Here is a 23189-nt window from a genome sequence, read left to right as displayed (position 1 = left end):
GATAAGTCTTAAGACTTTGTGGATTGTCTCCTTCTAAGACCTAAGACTCCTCCAAATGTCATGTCGAAATGTGACCTCCAGGGTTGGAGGTGAGCCCTGTGGGAGGTGTTTGGGTCATGGGGATGGATCCATCATGAATGGCTTGGTGCAGTCCTCACAGTAATGAGTGAGCTCTCGCTCTATGAGTTCACATGAGAAGTAGTTGTTTAAAAGAGCCTGGCACCTCCTCTCTTTTGTTCCCTCTCTTCCTCTCAGTCTCACCATGTGACAGGTCTGCTTCCCCTTCCGCCATGAGTAAATTTTCATCTCACGTGCCAGTGCTAACAGAGAGGTGAAGGAGAAGATCCTATCCACCCTGCCAGGCTCAGGCCCAGGGATTACGTGGAGAAAAGGAACCTTACTTAAGGAGACTAGTTTAATAAATTATTCTCACAGCTGGGTCATGTTGACCAGAAAGAAACCATCTTTTGATTGATGATATAGTTTGAGCCAAAACATACTTCTTAGTTGAGTTCTAAACATTAGTATGGTCTTGGATTCTATTTTCTCTAGTAAACAAAACCACACCAGTATACTGATGTAAAGTCCCAGCATGGAAGCTGACATTGCCATTACTTTTTTCCTCAGTCTTACCTTTGTATTAGATAATCACATACATAATAGTAGGAAGTAGACTCTATGGGGCTAGAAAAGTCTGCCTAGAGGAAGAAATCCTTGGACCTGAGCCTTGCAGGATGGATGGGATCCTCTCCTTCACCTCTCTGTCAGCACCGGCACATGAGACAAACATTCTTACAATTTGCTGAATATTTTCAACAATAGTCTTTGGCCTTGCTTCAGGTCTGTGGTTTGGTCATTCAGTGTAGTGACATCTGTACTGAGTGATGACTATGAGCCTGTTAACGCTATGCATTAGTCCATTTTCATGCTGCTGTTAAAGACATACTGGAGACTGGTATGTTAAAGACATAAGGAGACAGAAGAAAGAGGGTTTACTGGCCTTACGGTTCCATGTGGCTGAGGAAGCCTCACAATCGTGGCAGAAGGCAAGGAGGAGCAAGTCATGTCTTACGTGAATGGCAGCAGGCAAAGAGAGAACTTGTGTAGGGAAACTCCCATTTTTAAAACCATAGATCTCTTGAGACCCCTTCACTATCACAAGAACAGCATGGGAAAGACCTGCCCCCATGAATCAGTCATCTCCTGCCAGGTCCCTCCCACAACATGTAGGAATTATGGGATCTACAAGGTGAGATTTGGGTGGGGACACAGAGCCAAATCATGTCACACTAGGTCCCCTGTTCCTGAGGAACTGCCATTAGAATCAATTAGGAACTGAGATTTATTGAATTCCTATGATGTGCCAAACAGCTTGTTGGCACAGGGGGTAGAAGTGCCTTCCCACAAAGGGTTGACTGTCTAGCTAAGGAGACAGATGTTTAAGAAACAGACCATTCTTAAGCACTTACTGTATGTCATACTGTGTTTATCCATTTTGCATTGCTATAAAGGAGTACCCAAGACTGGGTAATTTATAAAGAAAAGAGATGTATTTGGCTCATGGTCCTGCAGGCTGTGCAAGCATGGCACCAGCATCTGCCCAGCTTCTGGATAGGCCTCAGGAAGCTTTTACTCTTGGCATAAGGTAGGGGGAAGCAGACCTGTTACATGGTGAGGCTGAGAGAAAGAGAGGGATCAAGAGAGAGGAGGTGCCAGGATCTTTTAAACAACTACTTGTGTGAACTCATAGAGTGAGAGCTCACTCGTTACTGCAAGGAGAGCACCAAGCCATTCATGATGGATCCATCCCCATGACCCAAACACCTCCAACCCTGAAAGTCACATTTCAACATGAGATTTGGAGGGGACACACTTCCAAACATATACAGACACTATTCTAAAGGCATTCCTTGTATCAACTCACACGCCCCTGGGAGAAGGGTGCTATTCTCCTCCTCATCCTTAAGAAATAATTATTCTCTCCAATCAGAGAATTACACTACGATGTGGCTTGTGTTACTCTAGTGAGATCCCAGGGGTGAGATGGGGGTTGGGGGTGCTTCTTCAGAGCATGAGGGAGGAACAGGAAATTCTGTTCTACATGGGAGTGTACAAAAGTGACTCTGGGGGAAAGCTGGACGTAGAGAAAGGGGAGTGGGGTGAAGAGCAGTGGCACTGACCTGCCGTAGGCAGTAGGTAGACAGGAGGTAGCATGTCCCTGCCTTTACAGACCTCACAGCCTCAGAGGCAGAGGACTGCACACATGGACAATTGCAACATAACCTTCTTTCAGGGCTGTGGTCACAGATCAAAGGACGGAGCAGGGTCTCCCAGCATTCAGAAAGAGAAAAGTACAGACCTAGTGCAGCGGAGCACCAAGAGGAGAGTCCAAAGAACCTGCAGCCATGGACCTTCTGATTCTGCTATGAGCAGAGCTCAGAAGTGAGCAGAAAGTTTCATGCATCTTAGCACAGAACCTCAGAGTCTCAGGCTAAGCAATTGTGAATGCAAATGAGACTGTTTGCAGCCTTTTCCTGGCAGTAGACCCAGAGAGGAACTGTTCTGAGCCTCCAGAGGACAAGGGTGTAAGTGCTGAGGTGAGGTGCGGGTGGTGTGTGCCATAAGGGGGGCTGCTCTGTGGTTAAGCAGTACCCAGAGCCCAGGGCTTCCTGGAAGGGGTGGACCTCTGGGGCATTGGGACTCTCTGTTCTTTGAAGAGAACTAGGGCTGCCCATCTTATCTGCAGCTGTGCATTGTCTGCAAGTGGGGCAAGGTCTGTTTACAAAGTCGAATGTGATGTCTAGAAAAGACAGTTGAAGCCTCGCAGTTCCTGTCTTCTGCTGAGCAAATGTTTTTGAACCCTGTTGAAATTCTAGGTATAAGAACCTGGAAAGGAAATGAAAAAATTCTTCTAATTATGTGTCTCTACAACCCACATAGAAACTTCCATATGTAGGAAGCATTTACTGTAGAAGCTATTCTTTATCATCATTCACATCCTCTCACCAGCTTCTTACCTTTTAGTAAGCATAGAATCTGCTCCTGGCACTAGGCTAGCATTTGACATGCAGTATCTCATTTAATTCCCTAACAGTCTGATGAGGTGGGGCCTACAGTTACCCCATGCAGTGCTGTGCTGGCAAATATGTTACAACTGATGAAGTGGAAGTAGGAGCTGTTTTTTACTCACAATGTTTCTGATACCAAATATGTGTTTCCCCCCCGCCCCCCGCCCCCTGCCCCCTGCCCGCCACCAACCAATTCTTCAACCTTCTGGACCAGTGATTCAATTCAGTTCAGACACTCACTACCTGGAGTTAAAGTCAGACCCCACAGGTTAAGTCTCGGTCACAGAAGACTGTCCCCCACTTCAGATGCCAGTCACGAGTCCTGAGCTCCTGCACTTCTGACCGTATACATTGGGGGTTTCCATGGTCTCCTTCTAACTTGCTAGAATAGCTCCCAGAACTCAGGGAAACCACTATTAAAGTTTTATTATAAAGGATACAACTCAACACAGCCAAAGGAAGGGGTACATAGGACAAGGGGGCCGGGGGAGGAGCCTCTATACCCTTTTTAGGTGCCCCACCCTCCCAGAACCTCTGTGTTTTCACCAACTCAGAAGCTTAAAGTAAATTTCTAAAAACAGAATTACTGGATCCAAGAGTGGACATTTGAATGCCCTCAATATAGATAGGTAGATTGTTTTCTGAAGGTTGCATTCTCAGGAGCCTGGTTGCACTCTCTCCTGGTTCTTCCAGGAAGAACAGACATTTTAAACAAGTGACAACAGGAGGACAAGTGTCAGCCTGGCCAACTGGGTGTAGTGGAGCGTGGGGGTACTTATGAGCAATTATGAATTACATGAGGAACTCCCAGAACGTGAGATACAGAAGCCTTGGCTCAGTGTGGATCAGCAGCAACAGCCGCAATGGGGAACTTGCTAAAAATGTAAACCTTAGATCCATTCCTGGACCTGCTGAATCAGACACTCTGGCGTGGGACCAGCAAGGTGTGTGTTATCATGTCCTCCAGGTAATTTGGAGGTCTGTCAAAGTTTGAGATCTGGTTGCTTTGAATGACAGTGGCAGGTGCTTCTAGGGCGATGATGCCAAGTAGAAAAAGACACAGTAGGATTGAAGGCTCTGGAACCCAGAGAGACTGGGGTTTGGTATACTTGACCAAAATGGAGAAGGCAGAGGAGGTGGGTGTGAGAGGACCCACGTAAGGACTTTGGGACCAGAATAGAGCATAACTCTGACCCCTACCTTTTCATGGAGACACACAGGGACAAGAGACGTGATGAGAGTGTATTATGGTTAAAGGACAGCATTAAGAGTGAATAAGAGACAGGATGCATTCAATGTTACTATATGACCAAAGCTGGACCAGCATCAGCTCATCTAAACCTCACAACCCTAAGAGAGGCACTGTTATTATGCCCATTTTATAGACAAGGAAACTGAGGACAGAGAGGTTGAGTAATTTGCTCAAGGTTACACAGCAGAAAAGCAGCAAACCAATCTTGCTGGGAACCACTGACCCGGGATTGCTGACGCGGGAGCCCCTACTTTTGACTGCTGGCCATGCTACATTGCCGCAGCTCCCCGTGAGCAAGGAGGTCCCATATATGGTCCTAATTTGGGCCATTGGAGAGAAAGGAATGATGAAGACTTAGATATATTCAGTAAAAGAAGAAAAGGGGAAGAAGGTAATTCGCGTTTGTGGGTCACATACTGGGTCGGGTTCTTCATTTAATTTTTATATCGTCTTCATTTTATCAATGGTGAAACTGAAAATAGAGGAAGTTAGAGGACATGTCACTCTCCACCGTTTCCAAGTGGTCTCTTGAGGTCCATATCTGGTCTGCCTGCCTTCAAAGTCCAGGCTGTCACCATACTGTGCTGCTTTGCCATTAGCAGCTGGCACTTGCCGAGCTTGTATCTTATGTGGACACAGTGCCAAATATAACAAGTTGTGTCATCTCCTTTAATTTCATAGTAATTCACCAGGTAGGTAGTGCTATTCTCATTGCACAGATGTGAAAACCGAGGCCCAGAAAGGATAAATGCCTCACCCAGTTCACAGAGTCAGTAAGTGATAGTGACGGGCATTTGTGTTATTTCCCACATGTTTCTGCTCTCTACTCTCTGGGACAGGGTAGGACTGCACTTCCTCACCCTTGATCTCATTCCTAGCTTTGGTCAATGTCATGAGAAAAGGAGTGATATGTGTCACTTTTAGGCAAAAGCTCTAAGAGCAAGACTGAAATCTGCTGTATTCATTTTGCCCTGCATGGCAATTACTGAAACCTGGAGCAAGAAGGTGCCTTTCAGGTGGATCACGAGGTCAACAGATCAAGAACATCATGGTCAACATGGTGAAACCCCGTCTCTACTAAAAATACAAAAAATTAGCTGGGCACGGTGGTGCGTGCCTGTAATCCCAGCTACTCAGGAGGCTGAGGCAGGAGAACTGCCTGATCCCAGGAGGCGGAGGTTGCGGTGAGCCGAGATCACGCCATTCATTGCACTCCAGCCTGGGTAACAAGAGTGAAACTCCGTCTCAAAAAAAAAGAAAAAAAAGAAGGTGCCTTTTCCAGCCTGGTCCTTGAGAGAGGATAACGTAGAGCGAAGCTCCCAGCCTATCTGTGTTAGGCAGGTGGTGCGAGGAGAGGGATCCTGTACTGTTCTAAGCCACTTAGATGTTGAGATGGTTTGTTAGCTCAGCATCCTCCAGCCCACCCTGACCGATACAGGGTGGGACCATCTGTCTGCTTAAGTTGGATGTCATGATCACCATCTTGTACTTCTATTAATGCATTCTGAACTCAGTGATACCAAGGGGGTAGAAAAGAACTAAAAGACTGCTTTTTTCTTTTCAGTTGCTCTAAATAATGCTCCCAGTTTTTGCCCTTCGGTTGTTCTGCCTTCTCTCACCGAGAAAGGTAAGTTCACTGTCCTTTTGATCTCTTGTATGAGCGTACCACTCACTCATCTGTCTCCTCTTTCCCCTTGCTTTTGTACAGTATTTTATAGCTTACAACACTCTCATTAACTCCAGCTCCCATGAATTAGACACATGTATAAGTAGGGTGAGTGCCAGCAACATGCCTGCTTTGCAGAAGAGAAAACTGACCCGTGGAAATGAAATTATTTGTGGAAATAATGTGGCTGGTTAAAGCAGAGTGGGACTTAAGTCTGGTTCTCCCAGTTTTTGTTTTAAGGATTATTTCACCCTGTCAAGTAATGACTGGATACACACAATCCTAAGACAGTGTCAAGAATGGTGTTATTTATAGCCAAAAAAGGAAAGAAGTCAACTCCTTATTAGTGCAAAAGAGTTGGAGCTTATAGTTTCTGGCCATCCTGGGTAGCACTGTGGCATCTAATGATGAAACACTGGCCCTGAGTCCAGGAGCCCAGGTGCCGAGAAGCCCAGTAGCATAGCCTGGACCCAGGCTGCCCTTCCCCCTGCACGTCCCACTGACCCATCCCACAGACAGGTTGTATCTGATACAAGGAAGCAGGAAGTGCAGAGAGGTTGGGTGCAGTGGGGACATCTGTATGCTCTAGATGGGGGTGAGGTGGAAGAGTCAGGACAACAGAGACCTCACTGCACCGTCCCCTTTTCTGCTTCCCTTTGTCAGGAATTGAGAGGCCCAGCCAGGGCTCCAAACATTGCTTAGCCAAGAACCCAAGCGATGTTAATTCCTGTCTTGTGACATGATGTCTAAGGGGCCCTAGACATCTGTCATTATGGCCATTATGGCCCTGGCTGGAGAGACAAAATACAGCTCATGTAGGAGGAAATTATTTAAAGCCAAGGCTGTGGCTAAAAGTATGAATTGTCTTTTACCCGTCTATATTATTAGTTTCGCTCAGTCAGTTAAAATAGCTAACTTTGGAGAACACATTATATAAAAAGTTTTTGAGCCTTCTATAGAGACTGTGTATGCTAAGCACCTTGCATGTACAATAGGTATTAGCTTCCTGAAATATTGTGGGGTGGTGGTGTTATTGTCATGTCACAGAGGGAGGAGTAGGGCTTAGATTAGGATGCCCAAGATAGATAATGCCCAAACAGATAATACATGTCCTAGCCAGATTTTGGTCAAAACTGATTTTGAATTTTATCAAGTTAATGTATAAACCCAGTTGAAATAATCAAAAAATCCCCAAAGATTTGCGGTCTAAAAGCAGAACAAATGAGTTCCCCAGGTCATCTCTACTCATCTGCCACTCCCACTCCTAGTGGCCACCCCTTTCCACTCTTTTAACTACTTTCTTTCTCATCCTGGCCTCCGTGTTTCTATGTGACAGTTGGCCCTCTGTACGTGGGTTCCACATCCATGTATTCAATCACACATAGGTCAAAAATAATCAGAAAATAAAATTCCCGAAAATCCCATAAAGCAAAACTTGAATTTGCCGTGCCCCAAGCACTACATTGAATCCATGCGGACAAAGCTGTGGTAGGCATTGTATTAGGTATTTCAAGAAATCTACAGATGATTAACGTATACAGAGGATGTGTATGAGTTATATGCAAATGCTGTAACATTTTGTATAAGAAACTTGAGCATCTGTGAATTTTGGCATGGGTGGGAGGGGTACTGGAACCAATTACCCATGTAATCCCACTATTCCTTGATTTGTCCACTTCAGAAGTGTCCACTTCTTGCATTGATACAGACTTAACTCTCTGTCTCTTTTATCACCCCTTTTACAATTTTCGTCCATCCACAAAATATATTAATATCAAGATTTGGTTTGAAACAAGGGTAAATCATGATTACGGCCATGGAAATGTGGTTCACCACAGAGCCCCAAAGAACAACAGCAGCATCCTGTTACAATTGTCAAGATTTTCAGCTGTCCTCCTGTCACACACAACCCCTGTCCTCCACGGCACCTGCTTCCTGCTCACCAGAGGCCTGGGAGCTGCAGGTCGGATGGTGCTTCCTTCTGCAGGCACTGGGTCACTGCTTGTGCCTCTCTGCCAAGTCAGTAAACCGGCCTCCATCTCCCATTCTTCACCTAATAATGTTTGAAGTCCCTCGTCTGCCATCTGCTCCTTGCATTTTCTGTTTTCCTTATTCTGTTTTGGTTATCTTCGTGGGTTTAGATGCTTATGTTCCTTTACTTCATTTTGTAGGGGATTGTGGAGGGAGAGAAGATAAAGGGCCGTATTTAATTCAAAACAATACGGTAGCGTTTTTCAAAAGTTTTGAATGTTTAATGAAAACTCATTTTGTCTTCAGCACTGTGCTAAGCATTTAAACTTCATATGAACCCCAAGAGATAGGTCCTATTATAATATTTGTTAACTATAGAAAGTTCAAACAATACAGAAATATAGAAGGAAAACCACAGTTATTTAGAAGTTACTCTGTGTCAGTTAATTCATTAGTTTATTTTTTCAGTATTTTTAGGCCCTCTGTATGGTCTGATCATTGTAATCTCTATTTATAATGCTGCATTTTTTAGTTGTCTTACCTAATATTGCATTATATATATATATATATTTCCATATTGTTACATGTCTCTCTACATCATGCATTCATGCATGCATGGCTATACCTACTCACTCATTCGTTGAGTCTTCTGCATTCCTCCTCTCATGATGCTCACCGTCTAGTTATGAACAACAAATGAGCGAGGATAGTGTTAACAGAGACAGCTGTCCTGTTATTCCACCAGTTCACTGGTTCATTTCATTATTTTTGGCAGTTTGATTGTTTCTGATTCTTCAACATTATAAAAATAGCAAAATGAACTACTTGGCACCCAAAATTCCCTCCAGAAGTCCAGATTATTTCCTGGGGTAAGAGTCACCAAAGTGGAGTTATTGGGTTTGAGAAATTAGTCTCAAACAGTTGTTGCTAGTTGCAAACTTACCAGCCATAAATTAAAGTGTTTATTTTGCTTTCGATATACTTGTGATCCTTAAGTTTTACCACTTAAAAAATTACTTATTAAATTTATACATAAAGAATGCTTTGATGTCAGATCCTATTGTTAGAGATGTATAAACCAAAGCATACTTCTTTGGATGATTTTATAATGCTTCCATTCTGGTTTTGCTAAACATTTGTATTACTGACACATGAATTACCTACAAAAGAAAAAGAAAAGAATGGAGTCTTGAGCATGTCCTTTCACGTATACAGACAGCCTATGAGTCTGAGTAGGCATTTCTAAGGTGGAATGAGATGTCACAGTGCTTGTAAATGTGTCTTTCACAAGTATGATTTAAAAGCAGTAGAGATAGATGTTAGAGCCAACATCCTATCTGTTCTTTAAAGTTCCCAAATTGGAACTAACAGTTTGGGCATGTTCCTTTGATGTGAATAAGAGGGAGGGGATAGTTCTGCTTTCAGGGTGTTAAAATGTCAATGTGTGGTTCTGAAATGGATTGCGCACATGTGTGTACATGTGTATGTGTACGTGTACAGGCACATATGCACTATGCATATGTAAAACACTCATCTTTATGTACTTTCTATTCAGGGAGAAAATGAAATATTTATTAAATATTAAATATTTATAAATCATGTAATATTCACAAGAAATTTAGGTTTTTAGTATGGCCTGTTTTTCAAGTAAGGAAACTGATATTAAATGAATGAGCTGGGATTTGAACCCACATCTCTATGGACCCTTTCAGAGTTAGATACAGTTACTTGGTTGAGTTTCTGAAACAGGTTAGCAAAGATAAACTTTCAAGTCTAGACTAATCTCTTGGCTTCATTTCTTTTGTGTGTGTGTGTGTGTGTGTGTGTGTGTAAGCCGCCCATTCAAAGTCTGCTTCAAAGCAAGAATTCTTTGCACATGCAAACCCTTCTCTCTGGAAAGACTTTCTAAAACTCACCTGCCTGCTAAACTCCTGCTGCCTTCAAACCAGCTAGTGTGTTAGAAGCCTTCCCTAGAGCAACAGAAACGCAGTGCTTACAGCAGTCCTTATCACTTACTGTACAGTCAGACAGGGCCATAAGATTTCCGAAGTCTCCTTCATCTGCACAACATCCCCACTGACTAGTCAAGACAGCAGAATTCTTTCTTTGAAGTAGACTTTGAATGGGCAGCCTATACATACACACACACACACACACTCATACACACACACGTGCGTGCACATGCATGTGCACATATACACACACACGAAATGAAGCTAAGTGATTAGGTCTCCAGACAAGTCTAGACTCGAAAGTCCATCTGCACAGTGGAATTGCTCTTAGGCTGCAGGGGCATGCTGAAAAGGTTCCCCCAGATTCATTATAGATATGCAGGAAAGGCACCACAAACATGATCAAACTGTGACTTGGAGGATGCGTATGCCTCTGTCATATGGCCAGGAGGAAAGGGACAGTGTCTGAGGCAAAGGGCACTGCACATGTGGAAGCACAGGGGCATGCATCACTAAGGTTCAGGCAGGGCCATGCACATAGTTCGGTATTGCAGGACCAGCAGGTGCAGAAGAGGACAGGGACCAAAACTTAAAGTGCATTGGATGCTGCAGATCCTTGCAGGGCTTTAAACAATGATCTTTAAAACTGTGTAAAAGCTTTCACTTTGTACTATCTGAGAGTGCTTTGGTGGATGACAAGGTAGATTTTGAGAAAGTGAGGACAATCATATCATCTGTATATAGCGTATAGTTGAAATCTTTTTGGAGAAAAATTGTTTTATCAAACAAGTGAAATAGTAATGCTATCGTTTTCTTCATAAGACAAATGTACATCGTGTCTTAAAAGACTTACACCAACCAAACCAGAAAGGCTGCTGCAGGTTAGCATGAGTTATCTTCCCCAGTGTTGGAGCCTGCCTGTGTGATCATCACTCCCCTCCCCTGCTTCTCAAATGTGGAATCTTCTAAGAGTTTATTCCCAGGACAACTGGCATTCAGCTTGCCATTCCCTATTTCAGAAACGTTAGTCTTAGAGGTGTGTATTAGTTCATTTTCATGCTGCTGATAAAGACATATCCAAGACTGGGCAATTTACAGAAGAAAGAGGTTTAGCTGGACTCACAGTTCCATGTGGCTGGGGAGGCCTCACAATCATGGCAGAAGGCAAGGAGGAGAGTCACATCTTACATGGATGGTGGATGGCAGCAGGTAAAGAGAACTAGTGTAGGCAAACTTAGATTTTTCTTTTTCATATTTTTGTTGTTGTTTGTTTTTGAGACAGAGTCTTGAGCTGTTGCCAGGCTGGAGTGCAGTGGCACAATCTCAGTTCACTGCAACCTCCGCCTCCTGGGTTCAAGCAATTCTTTCGCCTCAGCCTCCCGAGTAGCTGGGGCAACAGGTGCGTGCAACAAAGTCTGGCTAATTTTTGTATTTTTAGTAAAGATGGGATTTTACCATGTTGGCCAGCATGGTCTTGATCGCTTGACCTTGTGATCTGCCCACCTTGGCCTCCCAAAGTGCTGGAATTACAGACATGAGCCACCATGCCCGGCCACGCGCTCACATTTTTCAAAGCCATCAGATGTCCTGATATTTATTCACTATCATGAGAACAGCACAGGAAAGATTCGATTATCTCCCACCAGGTCCCTCCCATAATACCTGGGAATTATGGGAGCTACAGGATGAGATTTGGGTGGGCACACAGAGTCAAACCATATCAAGGTGCCACTGAATTAAATTTAGTATTTGGATTGAAAGCTCAGGAAAACAGAATATTTAGGATTCTGTCCTCTCCATTCTATGTGAATTTCACATGAAGACTTCAACATACCATTTGGAAAATGCTCCTGCCTTGACTTTTAGCTCTTCTGAGCAATGAGCACAGCACAGGTTGCTGCTGTCAGAGAGAACTGTGAAGAGGGCTGCAGCTGAGAGGTGTGAGGCGGAACGAGGAGAAATGCTTCATTACAGTTTGTCCTGCTCATTTTTCCGACACCTCTCTCCTGACCTCATCCTGATCTCAGTGACAGGAACAAAGCCTGAATTCAGGGTAGATGGAAACTGCAGTGGCTGCCCCAACAGCTTTTGGACCACACAATGAAAGGGAATAAACTTTGTCTGCTTTGCCTCCGTCCTCTGCTTTTGATTGTGCCTGTGGGTTGATGGAATTCACTTGATCTTTTCTGCAAATGTTTTTCATTAAGCTGGAACCAGAGTCCTGTAATCCTAATAAATGTCAGCACCGGTTGGAAGCACGCGCTCCATCTAAGTGAGGAAGCAGTGCGACATCATGGTGCAGCACATGGGCTCTGAGGTCCATCTGCCCGGCTTCACTAAGTATCTGGGCCAGATTTCATAGCCTCTTGATGCCCCTGCCTGCCACTGTAAAATGAGATAATGGCGAAATATAAGCAACCTCAGGCTAGCAGGCTTTTGTTGAAGAGCAAATAAAGTATAATGCACAGCATGGAATTTACTGTAGAGTAGGTGTTCAGGAAATGTCAGCAGTAATTCCCAAGTCCAAGCCACTTTACAGAGGAGAAAACCGAGGAAGAGGGAGGATAAGACTTCCCCACATGACAACCAGCAAAAGCCAGGCTATACAATTGTGTCTTAAAGGTAAAAGTGATCAATTAATGTTTGTTGAAAAATGAATGAATATCAGAATGAACAAATGAATTAGTGGTGATGGTGATAATGAAATATTGACAGCCACATGGGATATGAGTTTGGGCAGCCAGATTTTAAAAAAAATTTTTTTTATTGCACTTTGGGTTCTGGGGTACATGTGCAGATCATGCAGGATTGTTGCATAGGTACACACATGGCAAAGTGGTTTGCTGCCTCCTTTCCTCCCATCACCTACATCTGGCATTTCTCCCCATGTTATCTCTCCCCAACCTGCCCACCCACCCCACTGTCCCTCCCTTGTCCCCCCACGACAGACCCCAGTGTGTGATGCTCCCCTTCCTGTGTCCATGTGTTCTCATTGTTCAGTACCCACCTATGAGTAAGAACATGCGGTGTTTGATTTTCTGTTCTTGTGTCAGTTTGCTGAGAATGATGGTTTCCAGATTTATCCATTTCCCTACAAAGGACATGAACTCGTTGTTTCTTATGGCTGCATAGTATTCCATGGTTTGTATGTGCCACATTTTTCTTGTCCAGTCTATCGTTGATGGGCATTTGGGTTGGTTCCAGGTCTTTGCTTTTGTAAACAGTGCCACTATGAACATGTGTGTGCATGTGTCCTTATAATAGAATGATTTGTAAAAAAAAAAAAAAAAAAAAAAGAATGATTTGTAATCCTTTGGGTATATACCCAGTAATGGGATTAGTGGGTCAAATGAAATTTCTATTTCTAGGTCCTTGAGGAAGCTCCACACTGTCTTCCACAATGGTTGAACTAATTTACACTCCCACCATCAGTATAAAAGTGTTCCTGTTTCTCCACGTCCTCTCCAGCGTCTGTTGTCTCCAGATTTTTTAAATGATTGCCATTCTAACTGGCATGAGGTGGTGTCTCAATGTGGTTTTGATTCACATTTCTCTAATCATCAGTGATGATGAGCATTTTTTCATATGTTTGTTGGCCTCATATATGTCTTCTTTTGAAAAGTGTCTGTTTATATCCTTTGCCCACTTTTGAATGGGTTTGTTTTTTCTTGTAAATCTGTTTTAGTTCTTTGTAGATTCCTTTGGTGCTCCTTAAGTATGTGTCCTTGGCCAATTTAAAGAATCTTTCTGCATCTCAATTGCCTCAGTTGTAAAATGGAGATGATAATACCTATGTCAAAGAGGTTGTTTTCAAGCTTAAAAGAGAATATTATTTGTAAAATTGCTGTACCCAATGATCAGTGAAGGTTGGCAGTGGTGGCATGGCTGGGTTAGATCAAGCACTATCAGTTCTAATGCAGTCCTTTCACAGGTAATCTTTGTAAATGTTACCTCTGCAGCTGCGCTATGCACAACCTGTGCAGCTGTACATAGTAAGCCTGGGAGGCACTTGGTGAATGTTTGCTGAATGATAATGCTTAAACCCTTGCTAGATCTTAGAGTCTTACAAGATGGAGAAAATGTATGGATTTTCTGCAGTAACTTTCTCCCTGTTCAGTACCAGTTTCGTACCTGGTCCATCAAAAATTTGCTTAATTATATTTAAAGGATATAGAGCCAAGAACAAAATATACCAACAGAAAATCTACCATTTGGGTTGTTTAGCCTTTAGCTTTAAATAGGTTTTTCTAAATCTCCTTAGCTACGGAAGATACCTTTCAGCCTAGAATCCATCAGAAGCCACATGATCAAAAATGACCTCAGTCAAAGCTGCGAGGTAGAGGAAGCTGGCGTTTGGTACCATCCTGCCTTCCTCTCTTCCTGTAACCCGTCTCTGCCCACTCTGGGGAACTCCTGACTTCATGCTCCTAAGCCATGTTTCTCGTCTAGAATGGCAATCCCAAGGCAGGACACTGTGATGAAAAGTCGTTTCTCTTTCCTTCTCATCCCTGAATCAGCTTGATCTGAGGCAACTGTTAAGAACAGAAGGATCTTGTTTACTTATTATTTTATTTTCTAGTGCCATCCTGGAGCCTCCTGAGCCAAATGGAATTAACAAAGTTATTTACACTAAGGTGCAAATATCAATATTCTCATATCTTTTTCCCACGGGTGTTCACAATTTAATAAGTGGGTAAACCAGTTCTATTCTGAAAGTAGAGATTCAGAGCTTTTTCCAAATACATGGGGGAAATATTTTAGGCAGGTTGCCCCTCCTGGGGCCCCTCAGATCCTTCTACATAGCTGACAGTGAATTGGACCATCCCTGAGTGCATTCTACTAGATTTCCTTATTTTTATGGCTTATAATAATTTTAATCGCTGATTAAAAATAGTGATAATATGTTACAAGTGGCTAGTGCTACACAAAGTTTTTAAAGTAATCCTTCAGTCACACATTTATTTATTCTCCCTTAATGTTGAGTGTGTTCTGAATTCCCTGACCTCATGAAGGAATGCAATTTGACTTATCAAGGAAGCATCCACCTCTTCTTTCCCAATGTATAAAGTCCAGGAAGTGAGAGGGGCCCAGCTTAAGAGGATGGAGTGAGGGCTTCAGTATGGATGGAGTAGTACCTGCTGTCCTGGGAAGGTGCAGTGGGGAAAGAGGAGAAGAGGGGCTGGGTCAGATGATGGAAAGCATTGGTTATCCTGCTGTGATGGAGAAAGATTTAGGTAATGAGCTTTGTGCCACTCAAATATATTGAAGAGTCTCTTGTTGTGTGAGGGGTTGGCTTAGATGTCTTCTAAATTTTCCTTTAAATTTTGTAATTCTTAGGATTGTCTCAGCTACACTGTAGGGTGTGATTTTTCCCTTCTGCTTTTGTGATCGTTCACCCACAGGCCAGCAGAAGGAGCTGGGCAAAAGCAGAAGCTGGGAAGCACAGAGCCTGGTGCTGGGCTGATCTCCATCTCCATTCACATTCCATTCCTGTTCCATGTATAACCTAGGGAAAGTCGCTGCACTGCTCTGAGCCCGAGTTTCCTTAAGGTGGAAGTCATCATGTTACCTATTACCTTCAAGTTGAGATTTGGGTAAAGTCCTATGTGGTATGTGCTTATCCTGGCACCCACCACATACAGCAAGTGGTTGGTAAATGACACGAGCAGCAGCTGCTCCTACTCCTGGAGAGAGCAACACAGGTCTCTAACACAGAGGGCAAGGTTGCAGCCTTGGGAGTCTGTCTGTATTCAAGGCAGCTTTGTGAGCTTGGGGAAGTTCCCCACAGTTCACCTATACCCTTGTTCAGCACCCCAAGGGAGGCCTCCATGGTGCTGGAATCACCTTACTAAGCTCAGATTGGTTGTTCACATGCATTTGTGCCTCAGAATTTCTGCAGTTTTGCCCAGATACCCAGGATCACATATGTGTCCCCATGAAAGAGGAGTTCAGATGCTCTTAGGAGATCCAATTCTTGTACTTTCTCCATGTAGCTTTTGTGTTTGGGGAAGTTGGTGGGGATGTCCACTTCTTAGGAGTCAAACTTCTTAGAAATCACATTCAATTTGAACCTTTGAAATTTGGCTAGAAATTTTGCTGGTGACAAACTTAGTAATTTGTCTTGAGGACATAGAAAGAGTATAGATCCACGTCTGGTTTCGTGTGTATGGCTTTTTCTTGGTTAGAAATTTCCCTAGAAGCATCTTTGAAGTTAGTGGCATTAAAGGTGGTTACTCACCAACACAAAAGCTCATAAACAGAACAGATGCTGGGCCCTCACAGATGTCTTTGGAAACTTCTGCCTGCAATGAGAAATCACAGGGAACCACTTTATGAGGCTGCAGCTGAGTCATATGGAGGAAGTGGCAGCTGTGGGACAGTGGGAAATGAGAGGGGGTAGTTTGGATGAAGTCCCTGGCAGTTTGCCGCCCCAGTCACGAGCTTTAATCTTGGCCATATTTTGTAGCAACTCGGAACCTCAGTTCAGCTCTCTACATGATAGTAATAGTATTAAGGCCTGGGATGATGTAGTTATTAATTCTCGCAGTGTAAGTATAAGTGTTTTGTAAGCCAGAACACACAATATCTTAAATTGGTTTCCCATTATTTGCTTCCTATGTGACTAATCTATGAACTAATTTACTCAATAGTTATTTACTGAGGTTTTGTAGTATGTGAATAGTAATAGTCTTAATATTTATAGAGATATAAATTAGCACTCTATTGTTCCTTTATTAAGTAACTTAATTCATTCAATACATATTTATGGATTAGGGCAGTTTATGAAAAGAATAGTGCTATTGCTCCTGTTTAGCACACGGTGAATACTTAGGAAGTGCAAACCCAACTACATTACTACTTCTGTTGTTAATATTTTTTTACTTGCTATTATAGGTCTTGGAGAAACAGGGAAACAGTGCACACTCTTTGATCTCAAGGAATTCATGTTTTAACAGGGAGATTAAAAAATAAGCAAATTGCAATGCAGTGTATTAGTGGAACAGTAAGCATATCTAGGCATTTAGAGGAGCAGAGGTAGGCATTTACAGGCGATGGTGGTGGAGGAGGCAGCTGTAGAAGGTGATTTCAGAGTGGATAAGATCTAAGTTGGGTTTTGAAGGATGATACAAGTTTATCCTATAAATAAACTGACTTAACTTGGTAAGTCAGTAGTGGTGTTCACACGAATGGTATACAAAGTCAAACAACACAGAGTGGGGTGGTAGGAAGCAGACTAGTGAGAGATGAAGTTGGAGAGGTAGGCAAGAAGGCAGCAGATAGATTTTGGAGAAACTCAGGCACTGTGATTTTTGTTTTGCTACAAACCTAGATGAAATGTGTTTGCTACAGGGAGAATATTCACTTATAATGGTAGATCTGAAATTTATCCCTAAAATGATACTTATTCAGACTTTTCTTCTATCGTATCCTTTCTAGGTGAACATTCAGTCCACTTGAGCACCAATCAAGGACAACACTTAGGGTTTTGAGTTGGGCAACCCCATGGCTGGTGGTGCCAATTCCCAGATAAAGAATATAAGAGAGGAACTAGTGGAAGAGTGTGGTTGTGGGTGAAAGTTAGATTATGTGTTCAGTTTTCAATATGCTGAGCTTAGAGGACGTCTGTTTGGAAGTGTCCAGTAAGCACTGAATATATAAGCAGGGAGCTTGGGCAGAGGGTCTAGCCTGGATGCATTTGGTGATCATTAGCATGTCAGTGGTATTTGAAGTTGTGGGGATATGAGGCCACCCATGGAGAAAGTCAGATGTAAAGATTAAGGGTCAAGGGCAGCCCCCTGAGGAGAGGAGGAGACGCTAGGAAGAGGAGCATCTGGAGACAGGGGAGGCATGCTGGTGCCATTTGCTATCATGGAACCCAGGCCAGGGAGATGTAGTTCATCATTTCAAGGAAAATGGAGACTGGAAATGTCTGCTGGGTTAGTGATGAAGAGCCCTTTGAAAATTTAGTGGAGGAAAGAGGAAAGAAACTTACTAGTAGTGATTTGAAGTAGAAACTACAAACTTTCCCCAAGCATCTTGGCTATGAAAAGAAAGGGAACAAGATTGACAGCTAAAAAGGGAATTGTGAAACATGAGCTGGTAATATTTAGGTCATAGACTGCTTGTGACAATGAACTAAAAACTGTATGCTCCACCTTATGTATCAAATTTTGCCTATATTTTTAGGGAAATGGGTCGCCTGAAACCCAGACCCCGAGTTGAGAAGCTTTGGGTTAAAGTGGTATTCTTATGATGGGGGATATTTCAGCATGTTTTTATGCAAAAAGTAAAGTGTCAGTATCGAGGGACACACTAAAGATTTAGGACGGATAGGAGTGGGGCTGGATTGGAGGTCATTGATAGATGGAGACACCTGAAGGGGTGAAGAATGAGCTCTAGAGCACAGATGGAAGGACTGACTTCCAATGGACACTCTTCCTCTATGTTAGGAGAAATCAAGATGGAAAGATACAATGGCTTATAAAAAGTATGAGCAGGAAGGTAGCTGAAGCAGACATTGACAGACAGCCCCTCTTTGCTCTGGGAGGCCAGCAGCCAGGCACTGGCTGAGAAAAGAAGGGGATGGTGAGGTCTAAGCCTGAGAGAGTGGCAAGCACTGAAAGCAGTGGCTGCAAGGAATGGAAGAGAGGGGACCACGTAATCAAACTGTGCTGAGGATCAGTTAAAGCTGAAGGTTCGCAAGTTGTAAAGGTACCAGTCTGTTCACCTGTGGCTATGGGAGATTTCTCTGGCCATGCTCAGCAGACTAAGACAAGCTGCAGGGAAAGACAGCCCATAGGGTTAGTCCCACTGGGAGGAAGAGAATTCAGGACACTGCTCAAAGGGAAGCTGAAATAATGGACCAATGGGAGGTCTTCGTTGGACGATGAGCCAGTGAGGATGGATAACATGGAGTGGGTGGGAGAGTAGAAATCACAGTAAAATTAAAGAGCTGGTGTGAGTGGACTAAAGTGTGAATGTGCTGGAAAGAAAGAAAATTGTGGTCTATATCAGCAAGTGCAGCTTAGGAAAACTACAGTTTAAATGGTGATGGAGTTCAATGCCATGGCAGGGTTTGGGGTGTGGTCATGGAGGCAGTTGGCTGGGGTGGAGTGGAAATGAAGGTCTCTGGGATTGAAGCAGACAAGAAACTGAGACCAGAGTTTCAAATGGGCTTCTGTTCTCCCTAAGATGATGAAATCACTCAGGATTTCGGCAGGAGTAGGAGGAACATGAGAGAATGACCAGGCATTCTCTGTTAAGGATGATGAGAAGGACTAGAAGATTTTATTGTCAGAGGGTTGGGACCCAAGAACCCCATGACTCAGAGTGAAGGAGGGGACATTACAGTCATGGTAAGGACACTGGTTTCGGGGACACAGCAGGCTAGGGAAGGATGAGACAGGTTCAGGGGGTAGCAGTGTGACAGCGCAAGTTGGTTTCAGAGAGAAGGGTGAGCAGGAGTCTGGATCAGGGCAAGAAAGGCCAAGATGGCACAGAGACAACAGGTGGGCTGGTATTCTACCTTTTGACTGGAGGAAGGTATGTGGTTGCCACCCTTTCATTTTATCCAATAAGAATAAAAAAAATAAAAATAAACCAGAATTGGGTGGATGCGGTGGCTCACACCTGTAATCCCAGCACGTTGGGAGGCCATGGCAGGCAGATCATGAGGTCAGGAGTTCGAGACCAGCCTGGCCAATATGGTGAAACCCTGTTTCTACTAATAATACAAAAATTAGCTGGGTATCGTGGTGCGTACCTGTAGTCCCAGCTACTCAGGAGGCTGAAGCAGAAGAATCGCTTGAATCTGGGAGGCAGAGGTTGCCGTGAGCCAAGATTGTGCCACTGCACTTCAGCCTGGGTGGCAGAGCAAGACTCTGTCTCAAAATAAAAAAAAAAAAAAAAAAAAAAAAAAAAAAAAAAAAAAGGACATTCACTTCCCCAGTTAAGAAGGAGCATTATCAACAGGTCATAAAATTAAAATATTTTGCCTTCCAGATGGCATCCCCAATACTGCTCTTTATTCCTGGAAAAAGCATGCAAACTCCCTGTCCAGCTGCCTGTAGTATTTTTGGTTCACAGATGTGTACTCCCCACTCACTAAGGTGCATAATGCCCGGGTTCATGCCCTGTCTCAGCCTCTGCCTTCTGGATCAGAGTTCAGAAAACTGCAGCCTGAAGCCTGTTTTTGTACAGCCTATGAGCCAAGAACGGGCCTATCACATTTTTAAATGGTTGCAAAAAATAGAAGAATATGCAACAGAAAACAACTGTGGCTGGGGAGGTCTAACATATTTACTCTATGGATCTTTATAGAAGAAGCTCATGGACCCTGTCCTGAAAGCTTGCATCTTCTCTGTCCTTCCTTCTGTGTCCCTCAGTCATTTAAGTGGGTCTTTTCTGGTCCTCCTGGGTCACACGACCAGAGGTACATCCCTCTGTGGGACCATCTTGATGTGACAGCATTTCTTTCCAGGAAGATGAGAGATAGCAAGTGTAACATCAATATTATTAATATTCACTATTAATATTAAATTTTGGTTAAAAAAGCCCTGTTTCACAAGCAACAGTAAGGATGCCATCATGTATTCAACAATGTGCACTGGTGAGTTCAGGTGCTGGAGGTTGATGTATGGGAGGTCAAATCCTTAACAAATGTTAGTGAGTATTTGTATGTGCCAAGCAGTTTGCAGGCATTGCCTGGCTCTCTATTCAGCTTCGAGCCTGTGCCCAGAGCTCCCTGGTTTTTCATGCCGTTGCACACATAGGGGAAGATGACATCTGCATGACTCATTGGGGTCAACAGATGGGAAGATGGGACCAGCCCTAGCTCCCTCCACCCCTTGCTCTCCCACAGGCTAGAAGATCAGTAGCAAACTGTGACTCTCGCTGTATGAGAAGCTCTGCTTTATGGTACAGGTGGTAAAACAATTCTTATTTACAGATTAAAGCAAAATACCAATCATTGAGACTTAGACTATAATTTATTGCAAATCACAGAGCTGGCAGGAGGCAGAGTGCCCCAGAGTGGTTCTTCCTTAAAATGTGCAGTGCCACCTCTCAGAGCAGGAGTGACCAGAAGAGCCACATCAGACAGCTGTGTGTAGACGGAGGGAGACGACACAGAGAGCACATCAGGGGATGTCTGCAGTGCTTCTACAGGAGATGCTTCAAACCTATGAGCCATTGGAATATGTGCATTTCATAGGGTGGGAAGTATCAGTGTGATGAGCATTTTATGCGAGGGAGCAGCACTGGGGCAGAGCAGGCCCTCTGTGAATAATCAGCAAGTGGACACTTTCACCGATTGCACACTCACTCTGTTACTTGGCTGCAGCTGCCACAACAAAGTGCCAGGAACTGGGTGGCTTCAACAACAGACATCATTTTCTACCAGCCCTGGAGGCTGCCAGTCTGAGATCAAAGTGTAGATGGGGTTTGTTCCTTCCAAGGTCCCTGTGGGAAGGATTGTCCCAGGCCTCTCCCCTCGGCTTGTAGATGGCACCCTCTCCTTGCACCTCTTCACCCCGTCGTCCCTCTGTGCAGATGTCTCTGTCCAAATTTCCCTTTTTTATAAGGACACCAGACCACCATTGGATTAAGGTCTACTCTAATGAACTCATTTTATAACTTAATTTCATCTGCTAAGAGTCTATCTCCAAATAAGGTCACATCCAGAGGACCTAGGGCTTAGGACTGCAACATATGAATTTCGGGGACATGGTTCAACCCAGGACACCCACTGTCATCCCCCTGCTAAGCCCTGAGATGCAGAGTTAAAGATGAAGGTGTGCTCACTGAAGAGCTCAAAAGTAGGCATGGAGGCTGGATAGAGAGGTCAGCAGATCTGGGTGTTTCTCCAGGGTCATCGATGTTAACAGAGGCCCAGGAGTGCGTGCTGCAAGTGCAAGGAATTTCTCCTGGAGAAATGCTGAACCACCCGGCAGCTCTCCTCCCATTTTCAGTTTGCAAATGACCGTAAAATAACAAGGGTGTATTTATTTTGTCTTCTTTTCTTTCTGTTATCAAAGGAACATCTGGTCTTTGATGAATGTTGTTAAGAACAAGCATTGGCCACCATGTTGTGGTTCTCACTTGAAAGATGGTCTCTGGTAAGACAGCAGGCTGTCTCGATGTTATCTCTGTCCAATGACGACAGGCTGAGATGCACGCTGGGCTCTTCGCTACAGCAAGTGCTCTGTGGCCATACAGTCCTACAAGGCAGGTTCCAGTTGCTTCTATTCTGCTTATCCCAGGGATCACAAAAGTTTGATGGGGCCCAAAAATCTTTTCCTTCCTGAAAGGTTTCAAAATGTCACGATTTACCCCAGCCAGCCTGTGCAGGTGTGGAAACTGCGTCTTCTATTTCCCAGCTATTCCATATTCAGGAGCGGTCATTTGACAAGGGCTGAGGAGCTGAGAGGAATTCCTCTTGGTTCTGACTGTGAGAAGGGTGAGGATCCTGAATGCCTTTGCCTTGGAGCTGAGACTCACTGTTGTCTCTTTTCTTGATGAATCCTAAGGAAGTCATGTGATGTTTTAATATAGTAAATGGGTCTGTGATTATTTGAACGTTGGAGAGTGTCAGGCATTTGCTACTGGTTTGACATTTCTGCCCTTGGAGCTGATACAAAGATGCTTGAAGGTACTTTCTGCCCATTTTTCTTTTTCTTTTTATTGTTATAATTTAAGTTCTGGGGTACACATGCAGAACATGCAGGTTTGTTACATAGGTATACATGTGCCATGGTGGTTTACTGCATCCACCACCCCATCATCTACATTAGGTATTTCTCCTAATGCTATCCCTCCCCTAGCCCCCTACCCACTGCTATCCCTCCCCTAGCCCCCACCCCCCAACAGGCCCTGGTGTTTGATGATCCCCTCCCTGTGTCCATGTGTTCTCATTGTTCAACATTCACTTATGAGTGAGAACATGCAGTGTTTGGTTTTCTGTTCCTATGTCAGTTTGCTGAGAATGATGGTTTCCAGCTTTATCCATGTCTCTGCAAAGGACATGAACTCATCCTTTTTTTGTGGCTGCATAGTATTCTATGGTTTATATGTGCTACATTTTCTTTATCCAGTCTATCATTGATGGGCATTTGGGTTGGTTCCAAGACTCTGCTATTGTGAACAGTGCTGCAGTAAACATACCTGTGCATGTGTCTTTATAATAGAATGATTTACAATCCTTTGGGAGTATACCCAGTAATGGGATGGCTGGGTCGAATGATATTTCTGGATCTAGATCCATGAGGAATCACCACACTGTC

General features: G+C 43.8%; 1 protein-coding gene across 5 annotated transcripts in view; it reads left to right on the top strand.

Annotated features, from left to right (window-relative positions):
- TG (thyroglobulin) overlaps positions 1–23189 on the top strand; it is a 275822-nt gene that overhangs the window by 111944 nt on the left and 140689 nt on the right. For all 5 annotated transcript variants that reach the window (XM_078353142.1, XM_035277468.3, XM_035277469.3 and 2 more), the window contains one exon: positions 5885–5947. In XM_078353142.1, the coding sequence (XP_078209268.1) occupies positions 5885–5947 (63 nt within the window). The remainder of the gene's footprint in view (positions 1–5884; positions 5948–23189) is intronic.

Source organism: Callithrix jacchus, chromosome 16 (assembly GCF_049354715.1).
Source record: "Callithrix jacchus isolate 240 chromosome 16, calJac240_pri, whole genome shotgun sequence".
Classification (NCBI taxonomy): domain Eukaryota; kingdom Metazoa; phylum Chordata; class Mammalia; order Primates; family Cebidae; genus Callithrix; species Callithrix jacchus.
The sequence above is the reverse complement of the archived record's forward strand: the minus strand, read 5'-3'. Positions and strand labels throughout refer to the sequence as shown.